Source organism: Ochotona princeps, chromosome 1 (assembly GCF_030435755.1).
Source record: "Ochotona princeps isolate mOchPri1 chromosome 1, mOchPri1.hap1, whole genome shotgun sequence".
In the NCBI taxonomy this organism is placed as follows: domain Eukaryota; kingdom Metazoa; phylum Chordata; class Mammalia; order Lagomorpha; family Ochotonidae; genus Ochotona; species Ochotona princeps.
Window position 1 is genome coordinate 54188457 of NC_080832.1, and position 15027 is coordinate 54203483.

The 15027-nt window shown below is 46.2% G+C and overlaps 1 protein-coding gene and 1 long non-coding RNA gene across 7 annotated transcripts in view; one reads left to right on the forward strand and one right to left on the reverse strand.

Moving 5' to 3' along the window:
* The window catches only part of SOBP (sine oculis binding protein homolog), a 158095-nt gene that overhangs the window by 9427 nt on the left and 133641 nt on the right, over positions 1 to 15027 (reverse strand). For 4 of the 6 annotated variants that reach the window (XR_009244906.1, XM_058660128.1, XM_058660120.1 and 1 more), the window contains one exon: positions 8720 to 10704. Coding sequence is in view for 5 of the 6 variants with exons in the window: in XM_058660128.1 (XP_058516111.1) it covers positions 8720 to 10704 (1985 nt within the window). In the remaining variant the exon portion in view is untranslated. Of the gene's footprint in view, positions 1 to 8669; positions 10705 to 15027 lie in introns of all 6 variants that reach the window. The other 2 variants (XM_004580343.3, XM_058660114.1) reach the window with 1 other exon arrangement.
* Positions 10536 to 12387, forward strand: LOC131479500 (uncharacterized). The gene is made up of 3 exons (XR_009244911.1): positions 10536 to 10662; positions 10971 to 11048; positions 12320 to 12387. It is a non-coding gene; the product is annotated as an uncharacterized LOC131479500 (long non-coding RNA).

Genomic DNA, 15027 nt, shown 5'->3' on the forward strand with positions numbered 1-15027 from the left:
AACAGTTTAACATGCTGTACTGTGATGCCTGTCCTAGTTATTGGTTCTCCAAAATAAGAACTCCTATCACACTTTTCTTCCTCTCTCAGTAACCCAGAGACCTGAATAAAGTCGGGGCTAGACATGGCAAAAATGGTTCACACTCCAGTGAAATAGGTGAAGGCAGTCTCTGGAGTGTGCACAAGCAAAAGCGGTCTCCCAGCACGTGGATATGATGAGGTTTTCATTAAACTTTGAAGACTGTAATGTATAAATGGAGTATACATGAAGAACTTATAGCATCCAGATAAGATTTTACAGTTGCGAGAGGGTATACCTAAGAAGCCGTTGAACTTGACTGGACAATAAGATGCTGGACTCTATGTTTGGTATACGCTTGCAATGGGGGAATCTCGACTGAACTTGAGCTGTGGTTATGCAACAAGGTGGAGGAGTCCACCATGGTGGGAGGGTTTGGGGAGGGGTGGGAGAACCCAAGTATCTATGTAACTGTGTCACATAATACAATGTAATTAATGAAGTTAAATAATAAATAATTTTAAAAAAAATTAAAAAAAAAAAGATTTTACAGTTGCTACTCCTGTGTATATGCCCCCCTCTTTTCTCTCTCTCTCTTAGTTGAGACAACAAGGCAGTGGGCTGACCAGACAGGCAGAGGCTATGAACATAACAATGGCCCTCATCTTCATGGGCAAGGTCATCATGCTTTGCCACACACAAAAAAATTTCTCCGCAGTTTTTCCAATTAGTATTTGAAATTCATGTTGCTGAAATCCTGGAACTATTAAAAGAGCCATAAAGGGCCATATTTATGATGTCATCATATTAAATGGGGGGAGGGTGTGGAGAGACTTGGGTGTGTTTTTGGTTTGGCAAACCCTCTGATTATTTTTTCAAGTATTCAGGGTTTGGCTAAACCCAAAACTTATTTTGCCAAGCACTCTGGCCTTACTTTTTAAACCCATGTATATTTTATGAGAAATTCAATCTATACATTTCTGACTCATTTACACTTAACTCATGAAAACGCCGTTTGGTGAGTGCTAAGAGATGTCCAAGTTTGTTTCTGAGCCTTCGTAAGTCTTCTTTCGCCCTCTTCTTAGCACAAAGTTGGATTTGCCAGCCACTGAAGAGTGTAGAGGCTTTGAGGCCTCTGTTTGAAATTTATAGCCTCCAATATTCTCTGTGCTTTCCTTTTTTCATAACACATACACCAACAGGTTACCTACTATAAGCACAGGATGCTAAGTCTTAGCTTTAAACATGACTAAATGGGGAACAGTGGAGAATTCGGTGTATTCATCAGTATAGCGTCCCTGGGACACTCAGAGCTCACATAGACACTGAGATCCAGTGCACAAATGGAAGTGTTAGTAATTATGCCTCGGATAAAAAGAAAAAGTAGAACTCAGTAACACCCCAGTTAGAACACCCTGGCTTTTGAGAACTGAGGATTATTATTTTTTTTAGAATCACAGACAACCAATCCTGCTGATGACATTTTACACATTTTTAAAATAATCTGAATCTACTAAAAATGGCAATTGAATTAAAACCAGAGAAGCAAGAACACACATGGGTGCTGTGGCAACTCCTCCCAGCATCACCCATCAAGATGCTCAGATACCATTCAATTACAGTATTCTGGTCAGATATGCTTTTTGGGTAAAGTACTTAAAAATGGCTTATAAATATTTAAAGTATAAGCATCTAACAAATCATAATGACAAAGTTTTACATTTAACCACATGTGCTCCAAATATCTTGAAATTACTCTAAATATGGGTTTAAAATATCAAAGAGCTTGTTGATGGGATGCAGAACTTTGGAGAGAAACTTAAACCTGATGATTCGTGCTCCCACAACACCCAATCTGCACAATTTTTATAGTGTGTGTGTGTAGATTTCTTCAGAAAAAGATCATGTTACAATCTGAATTTCCAAAACAAGAGTTGAAGGATGAAATATAGGGTTTCCCCTTCTCTCACCAAATGCCTTTTAGCCACTTTGCTTCTAGATAATTTGTTATTGTAGGATGGCTCAAATTTAAGAAAGTAACATTTTAGAAACACTTGGAGAACTAAGCCAGCTGCCTGGAGGATATCATTACGAATTGAGAAGCTTGGTGAATGGGAATAACACTCATTTTCAATACCCAAAACATGTCCAGGGAAAGAAGCCATGCTAATGAGGGGGACATAAACTTTTTGTTGCATTTTTTAAATGTTAGGTCAATGTTTCATATCCCGTCAGGCCATACAGTGCATTTTGTCCCTTTGTTCTTTAAATACCATCAACCACCATCTTACTCTGCCTTTAGTCCAAACTGCTTGCTATCCAACAAAGACAGCAAGTCAGAGGTATGAGGGGTAGTGGGGAAGGGGAAGAAGGGGAGAGGAGTGAGTGATGAGACAACCAGTACTGTAGCAGCTGCATGTCTGGACCAGAATTTGGCTGGGGAGCAGTGGGAGCTTTGGTTTGCTCCAGTCCCAACTCCTGGGCTGCGTCAAAAGGCAGCTCTGTTCCCGGCACGGTCTCTTTACTCAGCACGTGTGCATTTAGGCAATGGGGTCAATTGGCTTGCAATTCCAGCCTGGTCCAAAGAGTGACAGAGTTAAGACATCTCAGGAGAGGGTCCAGTGCCATGGCATAGCAGCTAAAGCTAGTGACGGTGACACTGGCATCCCATAAGGCACGAATTTCAGTCCTGGCTACTCCACTTTCAACCCAGCTCCCTGCGAATGTGCAGAATATGGGAGAGCCGGAAGCTCCGGACTCCGGTGGTCATATGAGCAGTGAACCAGTAGATGGAGATCTCTGTCTCTTCCTTCCTCCCGCAGTGTAGCTCTTTCAGATAAGCAAATAAATCAAGAGAGACAGAGAGATCTCAGGGGGCAACTTGTCTGGTGTCTAATTTACGAATACTGGGTAGTACGCTCAGCAACTGTTCTCTAGATTAATTGCAAACTTCTGCTGTGGTCATTTTCTTTCCTTCATTTCTACTATAATCTTAGAAATGTAACCCTAACCCTAATCCCATCCCTATTGATGTCCTCGTGGTCTCAATCCTGATCCTATTCTACTTTTCCTATAAGCAAAACACTGCAGAAAACGACCAGCGCTGGAAATACACAGCTCAGGTGCTGTAGCTGCCTTCTGAGATGACACGGGCCTCCCTCCTTGGCAATAGGACCCTGTTCCCTGTGGTAACAATGCCAGTGCTAAACTGGTGATCTGATCCTTAAAGTTACTTTTTTCTTTTGCTCCAAATGAATTTCTGTGCTGTTTTTTGAGGTATTTAAAGCAAAAAAAAAAAAAGGTGACACAGGCAGAATGTACTGCCTTAACATTGCTCCTCAAAGCGTTATGGGCAACTCTGTGCAGGACGAGGGGTGGCGAAGGAAAATACAGTGCACCTGCCCACCCCGACCCGACCTCCCACCTCTGCACCACAGTCTTTACTGCCATGCCACTCTCCTGACTCGGTCACTCGTTCCACTGTGCCAACTTCAAAGGCAGGTAATAAGAAGGGTTTTCTAGAGAAGAACAATGGCTCCTCCTTCTAGCATCAACTTTGAAAACCTGAGAACTCAAAGATATTTCCAGCATGTCTCTTTTCCTGGTTCCCTCTTCTACTTTCTCTCACTGGCACTTGCAGGATCTGGTCACTTAAGGAACAGCCTGTATTTGTCCACTGCCTCACCAAACACACTTTCCTGGAGCAAACACTACAGCTGTGAGTCTGCAACATTAGGCTCACCACACACAAAAGAAATTTAATTGTCAAAACATGCATTATAAGTTTTAAGAGAAATTTGTGACTCACTCAGCTTCTTCTAAGCAACAAGAAAAATTACATTTCAGATATTGCTCTAAAATCATGTGTAAGATAATCCTTCGCAGATGCAGAACACACTTTTCTGAAGCCAAAAGTCTATGGGCCTCTCTTCCCCAAAAAATTCCTCTGTGCAAAGGCACTTAAAACTTTCCAGCAAGATTCAGGGGGAGCTGCTCAAGGTCATCCAGAGACTAGTCCAGGCAGCTGGAGAGCAGCTTCAGGGAGCTGCCCCATGGACCAGAAGACAGGGGATCACAGCACTTGTTCACATGTTCTGAGGGAGTCCTTGTTGAGAGTCTGCACTCAGTACTTCCACTGTCTCATTCTCAGCCCAGCCCTTCTCAAGACAAGGTAGCTAAGGCCTTCTAGCTACCCAGTTACATTTGCATGCCATTTCATATTCCATTGCAATCTGATTGACATTTCAGCTACAAGCTGAATGCTTGCCCATGAAAACCCTGCCTTTAAACCCTTTGTCATATGGGCTCAGCAGCAATGACTCCAAACTTGACACCGTCCATTCCAGTAAACTTTGCAGGTCTGAAGTGCTCACAGCAAGCACCCTCCAGGGAGCCTTACCACTCAAAGGTATGCACAACACAGACCTAATGGCATCTCACTGCCCCTCAGAATAGGGCCCTAGAACTATTCCGGCAACTGCATCCTGATGGACAGGCTAACCTTTGATTTCTGGATCATTGCCAATGAACAGATCTACGCAACAGATGCTGGGACACGAAATAGCCCATGTCTGGTTTGGGATCTGAGAATGTCCCACTGGACTGCTTTCCTCTCGTCACTCTTTGCTTTCCTTCTTTTCTTTGCGATGAAAGTGGGCATCTAGAGGATGATTTTGATAATCTGGGCTGCCTTCTCAACCTCCTCCCAGACTGCTTCCTCTCTTGAGAAAGTCAAGGAGCAAAGAGTTACTTGTCACCTTCAGCCACCTGGCCTTCCTAATGAAATGCTTGGTTCTGGCATGGCGGCTCTATGACCAGACCAATCAGGAGGCTCTGAGAAGCTCTAACTACAGGCACATCCTCCAACTTTCCCTGAGGAAGTGGGATTAATTTCCTGCTGTGGAGGCTGGAGTAGCATCACAGAATTAGGGCTGGGGCAAAAAAAAAAAAAAAAAAAAAAAAGAGTCTTCTATGTTCTTTCTGGCTTTAGGAGCATGCAAGCAACTGGGAAGCCACAAGGTGACCAGTTGCATGAATCTCTTGCTCTTTGAGAATGGAAAAAGCGAGGCTTCTGAAAAGGTTGCTGCTGGTACACATTTTCTTTGCACTGATTCTTTGACTGAAAGAGGCTATGTCATCTCCCTGGAAAACTGAGGAGGGGGAGTATTCTCAAACATTTGTCAATGGTTACTGTGAACTCCCCCAAAGTGCCATAAACACATGTAAACAATAGACATTCAAAAAATGTACAAACACAAGCAGCTGTCCACCAAACTAACAGGAAAAGACAAAGAAGAGGATATTCCACTTATAAATAGGATTCTTTGTGGACAGATAGTTTGGGAAATGTTTATATGTTGCTTTCTTTATTATTTGGGGGGATTTTTTCTCTAGCTTACAGAAGTTGTGGAACTAGTATTTATAGGCTTAACATTCTAAGATCAAAGAAGAGAATTTGCAACGTCTCAAACTCTTCAACTCCACTTAATTGGTTCTGCATCTGGGGAGAGTATCTGCCCATTGAAATAACTTGTAATCACATCAACATACTTGAGTGCCTAAAGTCAGGTAGCTTGGAACAGAATTACTTCAAAATGAGTGGGTGGGTGGGGTCCAGGGGCTGCAATTTACAAATAAACCAGCAAATGTGATGATTTCTTGGCAAAGAGTTGGATGTAGTTGCCTGAGATGCTGCTTTGGACCTACTTTTTTATTTTAATAGGTACACCAGTGAGGGGGGTAGAGTGAGAGGAGTAACGAACACTGGTTTACGTTACTGACAGATTCTCTTGTGACAAATAATGAGTCACCAACAAGCACAGGAAGCTATCATTCACCTGCCCCTCACCCACCACACATCAGCTTGGGATTTACTATTGGCATTTAATGCCTTTCACTTTTCACCTGTTATCAAATGGTGCTCGCCATCAGGTCCCCAAAGCCATGCAATCTTTTCATTTAACGGATGCATTTCCAATGGCCCCAACTGTATGAATGGGCTAGGATTCTGAAGACAAAGAAGAGAAACAGCACCAAGTGTGCACAGAAAATCAGGAAGGGCCAGTGAATTATGGCAGGCGGAGGCTGCAGCGAGATGAGACGCAACTACCGAGGGCAAGAGGGAATGTGATTTAGTAGAGACATGATGGTTCTGCCCCCCCATTAAATCACTTGTCTTGTCACCTCTCTGTAGCTGCCAGAGCCTGAGTATTTCTGGCTTCTGAGGAAAAACTGTCATTTCTTAGGGAACCCATCATAAACAGAACTCTCCAATCTCAAGAGGGATGATCGGGCAATCTTGTCATGGTATCTTCTAAAATCGGCTGAAGCCAGCTTAAAATTTTTTGTAATGATCCTGGCTCCCAGACACAAGGCCCTGGCCTGATTCTTTTTTCAGAAACATCTAATAGAAGTCATCATGTATTCTAGGTTTTTATGTTCTATGGGTCCCCCATGCTACTTACCAGTCCATGCCACTATTCTGGACCTGGTTACTTCTCACTCCAGTAGTGGTAGGAGATCAGCCTCCCATTCTTGCTTTCAGGTTATTGGAATGAGTGATGCTAGAAGGTGTTTAAAATGACAATTCCGAATGCTTCCTGGCTGTCTGAAGGCTGGTACTTATCTGTCACACACTTTCCCCATTACTCACACTTTTGTCAAATGGATTAAACTACCCCCGCGAAGAAATCTGGGGCATTTTCAATTCAGATGCCTAGGGCCATCTATCTTCAGCCAGTAGAACGTGAGGATGTAAAGTCAGGCACGAACGGTGAGGTCAATTTTAGCGTTCAGTGGTTGCAAACGAAATCTCAGACTATGCTGACAGAAAGCCTTTTTGTACCACTCACAAAGTCCCTTGCTCCGGTTCTGTGCCTCCCAAGGAATGTCTCCTGCTATAAGGTCGGTGCCCACATAAGTAGGCTAACTCTAAGACGAGGGCAGGATACACCACTTCAAGTGTCACTCAGATGTATTTTTATCTCCCACTACAGAATCATGTGTTGGAAGCCCAGATTTTCTCTTGCTGCTGATCAGATAGGAACTGAGCACTGTTGTCAGCACTAGAGATGTTGGTGAGAAGGTTTGGTTGGTTTCATTTTCTTTTCAAAAGGAACTTTGCCCCCAAGATAACTGAGGTGCATGAAAGAACCTTATTAAATAGATCACCAAAGGAACTAAATAGTGTCTTTATTCCTAGAGTGGCTTCAAGGAAACGCTAACTCTGGGGTCCACCAGAATCACAACTCTGTCTGCTAACATGGAATCAGATCCCCCGCGGGTGATGCAATTTCTGTTTCACTTTCCTCTTTAGCAGAACAAAGTAACTGCCCTATGGACACAGATATGAATAAAAATAGCTAAGCACCTGCACCCTGCAATGCTAGAACTCCTTGTGCATGGCCCATCCACCGCTCTTACACCTGGCCTTCTCCATCCTGGGAAATAAACAGGTGGCGCATCATGTTCTCCTCCATCTTGTCCCAGCCCCTGCAAGGGGCCGTGCACAACTGGGGGCTCAAAGAATTATTGCTCAATTCTTGCTTCCTCTCCCTCTCCAGAAAGAGCTGATAAACACAACTGCACTTTGGCCTCTTGTCTATCCACCTGGATAGAGAAGAGAGAAAGGGCTGAAGCTGCTACAAGGTCTGAGGTGAATACCGCTTCCCTCTTGGGAATTCAGGAAGGGTCTTTCTGCCTGTATCTTTTTTCCTTAACACACAGATGCCGTGTATTCCACTAGGAGCAGCAGGAGCTGCAAGAGAGATCACCTCTGGCCACCAGCGGTGGACAGACTGCCTCTTCTTCCCCTACCTGTCGAATTCTGACTCACTGTTAAGTGACCCAGGGGATACTAATTGTCATGGGTCCCCAATGAGGTCAAAGGTGTGCACCTGCTTCAGCAGGGCTGGCCTTTCCCCTCCCCCAACTAAACCTTTCAGGGTCTGTGGAGGTGAAGGCTCTATCAACTGGGCTTCTCCAGCCGCCCAAAAGCGGCAGCAGCAAAGCTGATCAGGGATGCTTGAAGTCTGTCCTGTGGTGGAGGGATACTGATTAGTGCCCCCCCCCCCCCCCCCCCCGTGAAGAGGCGCTATAAGCCATGGTTCAAGCGAATGCGGCTTCTTGACCGCGCTTTTATTTGCATCCAGCAAAGGGGAACCCTGCGGTGATCAAGAAAGGCTTGGAGCTGTAACATTTCTACCCAAGAAGCCACCCCGCTGTCTAGGACACAGCCAGCTGTGGAGCACCCCATGGCCCTGGAACCTCATGACTGCACAGGGGGAGTGACCCAGTGATCCTTTCCACCTCCTCGTGTTCTCCAACATGGAGAGCTCCAGTGACTGACCCAAGCAAAGGTAAAGAAAGAGATAAGAGTTTTAAGGTAGGTTCAAGACACGACTTACTGTAAGTAACCCCCAGAGGCACGCCAAGCGCACCGTGTGGGCTTCGTTTCTTCGTAGTTAAAATGGGAATGATGTCACAAGAAACGATTCACTGTGGAATCAGGTAGGCCTTGGAAGCATGAGGCCTGACCTGTGGGCATGCGCCCACAATGGGCTGTGCCTGGGGAACAACAGGTGAGGCCCGACCGCGACTCTTAACTCTGGCCCAGCGTGTTGCCAGAGCGACGGTAGGGAGAATATACAAACCTTTTAATATTTTTTTTTTTTACTTATTCTGATTTCTAATTCGGAGGCACCTCCTTTTGAGCGGCGGCTCCAAGTCCTCGGGCCCGGCGCTGAGCATGGGCGAGATGACGCACGGCGCCATGGCAGTCTTCTCGGCGGGTTTTGGCACAGGCTGGATCACGCAGCCGGTCTTGGGCAGCATTCGCAGAGCGTAGGCGTGGTCCTCGTCCGCGGGGTTATTCAGGTTCGGGTCTGATTTGTCGCCCCCCGCCAGGGCCTCCTCCCCTATCAACTTCTTGGCCGCCTCCCCGTCCAGGTGGCAGTTGGAAGCGCAGTTGTTCTCCTTCACCGACTCCAGCTCGCTCACGGCCGGCTCCTCGGGCGACAGCAGCTTCTTGGGGGGTGCGGGCGGAGGTGGCGGCGGGGGTGGTGGCGGCGGCGGCGGCTGCTCGGGCGGAGGCTCCGCGCCCTTGGCGCCCTCGGTGGCGGCGGCTGCAGGTGCGCTGCGCGTCCCGTTCACGATGACGTTGCAGGCCGCAGCGGCCTCGGGGCCTGCGGGGGCGCCCGGGCCCGGGTCGCCGGCGGCGGGCGGACTGCAGTGGCCGTCTCTGCAGCCGCCGCAGGTCCTGCGCTCGGCGGCGCCCGGATCGCGCTCCGCCTTGGCGTGCGCGTGCAGCGCGCGGTGTATCACGTTGTGCAGCCGGGCCCGGTGGCCCACGGTCAGGTCGATGACGCCGTCCTGCGGGCCGTGCAGCAGCATACTGCCCGGGAAGCCACCACCTAGCGGGCCACCCGTGCCCGGGGGGCTGGTGGCGCGCCGCGTCAGGTCCACCACCTCGCTCCGACTGGGCTCGGCAGACGCCAGGCTCAGGGCCTGGCCGGAGCAGCCGGGCGGAGAGTCGGACGTCTTGGACGAACCCTGCTTGGAGTCCCGCGGGGACAAGGAGTGTCCACCCGGCTTGCCCCCCGCCGCCGCCGAGGAGTCACCAGGGGCGCTCGGAATGAAGTTCTCCCCGTTACTGGAAAACCCGTTGGGGGGCTTGGAGTCGTTGACGTGGGGGATGGGGATGGGGATAGGGATGGGCACCGGCAGGGGCACGATCACTGGGTATGGCACGAGCAGGGTTGGGGGCGGCACCAGCGGGGCGAGCGACGGCAGCCCGAAGTTCATCATCTGTGGCACCGGCATTGGGCCGTTTGGCATCATGCTCACCGGCGGGAAGGGAAGACTGGGCAAGGGCGCGCCCGGCGGCGGTGGAGGGGGCGGAGGCGGCGGGGGCAGCAGGCCCGGGGGGTTCCCGGGCAGAGTGGGCGTGCTGGGCGGGTGGATGTGAGGGGACAGCATAGGCCGGTGCATGGGACTGGAGGTGGGGCCCAGGTTGCGGGGGCCGCCAGGCGGCGGGGGGCCGAGGCCGGGCAGCATGGGGTTGGGGAGGGGGCTGTTGGGGTTGGAGGCGTGGTGTGGGGGCCCGCGGATGAAGGGCGGGCGGATCTGCTGCATGATCTGCTGCTCCATGAAGATGGGCAGCGGCACCGGGCCGCGGTTGGTCATCACCATGGGAGGGCTGCGAGGCGGGACGCCCAGTGGAGGCCCGATGCCCGCAGGAGGCTGGACGGAGACAGGTGGGAGGTTTGGCGTCTCGCTGCTGATGGGGATAGACTTGGGCACTGGCGTGGGGATTTTCGTGACAGAGCAGTTGGCAGTGTCGGAGGGAGAGACAGTGGTGGACGATGCCGCCGCCGCCGAGGGTCCGGGGCCCTGATTTTGGCCAGCGGCAGCCCCCGGGGAGGGGGCCTTCCTGCGGGCATCTGTGAGCGGGAGATTCCAAGAGTCTGGCGTGAGCAGCTGCACCCCGGAGCCTTCTGCTTTATTTTCCAGGGGAGGGTGCAGTGTGCCGCACAGCCCAGCTGGAAGATTGGCCTGTGTCTCTTTGTAGAAAATGTCCATTTTGTATTGATTGAGACATTTGGCGCTGCAGAATTGAAGCCGCCTTTCCCCGTCCCCAAAATCCAGGTATTCTTTTGTGTGTCTTATGTGCTTACACCAGTCACATACCTACAACACAGCAATAGAAAAACCACACAGGTGAGATCAGCAAGTTCCTTGGGCAAAAGGACGCTTCACCTCACATAAAAGGATTGTTTCAGACTGATTCACTTATTTTTAAAAACAGGCAGAAGGGAAGTTTCCTTTGAAAGGGCATATTCTGAAGGGTGAGTGAAATGATGGGTTTGCTTTTTTTTTTTTAAAGGTAACTTTGGGACAGTAATGATCTCAGTTTCCTATACCTCTTACTAACTTATTTTGCTTCCCCCCTCAAGCATGATTTAAAGATGGATCTATACAAACAGGAGGATATCCCGGGAGTATATCTGCCCTCCTATCTCCACTCTTCAAAGGTGAGGGAGGGAGATAGGGAATGGATCATTGTAGATACCAAGCTCAGTAGCCTGGGAGGCAAGCACAAAGCTCCAAGGACTTGCAATACAACCCTGCAAATTCCGCTCATGCAAAGTCACTTCAGTGTTGGATAATACAGTTGGAAAGGGTACATGGTGTTAGCCAAGAATACAAAGCACTGAACATCGCTATGTCTGGCTTCCAAGGAGAACCTTGGAATTAGTCCTGAAGTCTGTGTGAGGTTCAGCTATTCCCAACCTGTGATGCTGCCGCAAGCTCGGATTATTTCTTGAGCTGTTTGCCCACTCTCTCTCAGTAGTCAGAATTTTTGGTGACATTTCTTGGCAGGCAGTCTTATTTAACAACTTTTCAAACACCAGAGAACATTTTCCAAAAGTTGTTACGGCTTCCCTCCTCTCCTCCCCACCAACCCCCGCCTTCGTATCGACTCCTGGCAAAAGGAAGACATCACCAAATTTATTTTAAAGTTGGGCTGCAGAACTAATTAAAGGCTGAGAGCTTTTCCCAACTGGAAACCACTAGACATCAAAGTTCAAAAAATAGTCATTCTCGGCTTCAGAACCCATTACTTTGGAGAAATTATTGTGATTTCATTAACACATTAATTTTGCAACACCATCAGCTCTCACAGATGGTGAAGACATGATCTACAATTCAAATATGACTCTTGTTTGCACAAATGTCTTTCCTTCATATGGCATTTTAAACAAGAATTAATATGAGTAATCTTGCCATAGCTATAAACAGATAAACAGATGTCAAAATTTTCAATAGTTCTTTCAGTGCCTTACTTTTTTTTGACAGAATTTTACACACACCATCTTTTTTTCTCTTCTTTATTCTTATTTCTATTCCTTATTCTTGTCCCTATTTTTTCTCTTCCTTTTTTTTTTTTTTTCATTTCCCTAGCATTCCAGCCACATAGCAGCAGAGGAGGGATTGTGAAACTGAGCAATGGTGGGCTTACTGAATTTAAGCCCTCCCCAACCCTCACCCCCGCGCCCTCAAAGGCACTGGCTCCAAGACAGTTCTAAATGGAATCTGCTTTTGGCTCTTTGGGGCTGCCTTGTTCTGTTGTTGTTGGGTGATATATATATATATATATATATATATATATTTTTTTTTTTTTTTAAACTATCCTAAACCAATATAATTAAAAGATGATACATTTTCATAGTGATTGGTCACATAAGCAATGCATAAACAACATATGCTGGGCATTTGACTACTCATCTCATTTACCTCTCAGCTTTCCCTGATTGTAAACAATGGTGGCCTGCTAGCACATGACTGGGAGAACACCCACGTGGCAAATGTGAGTCTGTATGGGTAGATCCACTCTTTCCCTTCTCACTCTCCACCCCCACCCCACTATAACCTTCACTGACATTTACAGGTAACACACCTGATGGTGTGAGGTTGAAGAGCATACTTATTGGCACGCCTTAGGTTGTGTTTGGTCTCATATCACATTGATTGTTCACAATAATTGTCAACAAAAATTGTAGGGCAGTGAGAGATTGCCAAGTGATCTTGGTTGATGAGACAGGTATTTTCTCAATTATCCAAAGTTTTACTGTTGCTGGAATGAGGGGAAAAACATGCCAGAGCCCAGTGTGGTGGCCTAGTGGCTAAAGTCCTTGCCTTGAACGTGCCAGGATCCCATGTGGGCACTGTTCCTTATCCCAGCTGCTCTGCTTCCCTTCTAGCTCCCTGCTTGTGGCCTGGGAAAGCAGTAGAGGACGACTCAAAGCCTTGAGACCCTGCATCTGTGTAGGAGCCCCAGAAGAAACTCCTGTTTCCTGGCTGCAGATTGGCTCAGCTCTGGCCATTGTGGCCACTTGAAGAGTGAACCAATGGATGGAAGATCTTTCTCTCTCTCTCTCTCTATATATATATATCTGCCTATATTTGACTATAGTGTTTTAAGTTCTGCCTGGATTAAGGAAAGCCTTTCTTATGGTTGAGATAACCAATGTCCAGATACTGCAGAACTGCTTCTGACAAGTAGAGAACTACACAGTCCCTACCACAATCTGAAAAATTCTCTTCTGGAGAAAGTCTAAGAAAACTGATAGTGAAAACATGATTTGTACACTTTCCTATTTTGGAAACATGATAATTTAAATAAAGAGTACACACAATGATGCATTATAAATTCTGTCATGAAATAAAGCCACTTGCTTCTATTTCACTATTAGACATCCATGAGAATCCTAAATGGAAAATTCATAAGCCTAATGCAGAATCAAACATAGTTTCTTTACTAACAGACTATGAAAAACATTACCAGTAAATTAACATCATTAAAATAATATACCAGTTTTTCTGGCATACTACTTGGTTCTTATTTTTTAGTCATGAGGTGAAAGTTTTCTGAAATCCTCAGTTGAGTTTAAACTGGCAGATTGAATCATCTGCCTCCCAAGAGTTCCTATTTCCTCAACCTAAATAAGTATTTTCAAGTGGAGTAAAAAAATCTAAATATAACTGAAATGTCTTTTTCTTTCAATAATTCATTGAATGTTCAAGATCTACCCCAGTTATCAAGTGAGAATATCTACTATGTTTTCTTTATATTCACATTAAGAGAATTACATCAAAGCTAGGAACAAAATCCTGGTGTGAGCTATTTGATGTTCTGCAGCACCCCAGATGAAGGTGCTGGTGTGGCACCTCATCATGGCCCCATTCTGGAGCAGTAAGAGTGTGCAATGTCACCCCTTGCCATATTACATGTCAGCTCAGAACAGAAACCTAAAAATACAGAAAAGCAATCCTGATGAAGCAAAAAAAAAAATTATTAGACAGGGAAAATAACTGTCACTTAAGAAATAATGAATCAAGTCTGCCTTACAGGATACATTATTTAAGATGAGGTCAATGAATTTATGGCACAAATGGCTATATCATGCAAGGCAATAAAAGGCAGTCCCATTATTCATTCTATCTCTATCTAATGACACACTAGTAGTAATTAAAGATTTCATCGTAAGTGCCACTGCTGATTACTTAAGATGTGATGGTTAGATGAAAATATATCTTTCATCTCTCTCTTTAATAAAATAACATTTGCATATCCATGAGATACATAGCATGTATCTTATAAACTGTTTTTTTTTTTCTGAATTGCGGTGTTGTAGGGTATTCTTCCTCTCTCTTCCGCACAGATGTCTTTAAATTTTACATTATTTTTAACAACTTTTTGAAGCAATATTTTTACTTCATTATGCCAAGAAGTACCAAAACTCCTTCCGGTATCATAAAAGATGAAGAAGTATGACATTTAACTCACAGGGCCCAGGAATGATTTCTCCCGCGTTCCATACCGCCTTTGTTTTGGGTGGCATCTAGCCTCTTGGGTTCCACTTCCCTCCCTAACAGATCCAAGACTGGACAGAGGCTGAAACTGGTTCATGATGCCAATCTGAACAGTCAGCAAATGCGAAGCCACTGAGCAAGACAGCTGAAATGCTTTGTATCACAAATCCATCATGTATCACCAGAAAGACAAAGAGATCACAGGGGAGATAAACAAATGTGTACTCCATTCAACCCTGTAATAGCAGTCCTCCACAAAGATTAGATTTACCTCCCTGGGATGTGTCCAATTCTAAACAACAGAATGAACATTTCCTTGAGTCCATTTAGAGTATTTATATTTTGGTGGCTGATGGCCAGGGTAGTACTTATAAGCTCAGTGGCCTGATAGATTCACTCCTTCCCCATGAAATAAATGTGTGGCAACCTACACCGCTAAACTGCTTAAAAGATACTGCCTCAGCAGAAAGATCACTTGCTCTCGATACAAGAATAATGAAAGGCAGGATTTCTGGTTCCTATAACTCTTTCCATCTTGTGTTTCTCCTGGAAAGAAAGAAAACTATTCATGTTAGCAACTGAGCTTTTATTTTTATGCAGACATTCAAAGTCAAAGCCCAAGTATGCCACGAGGTT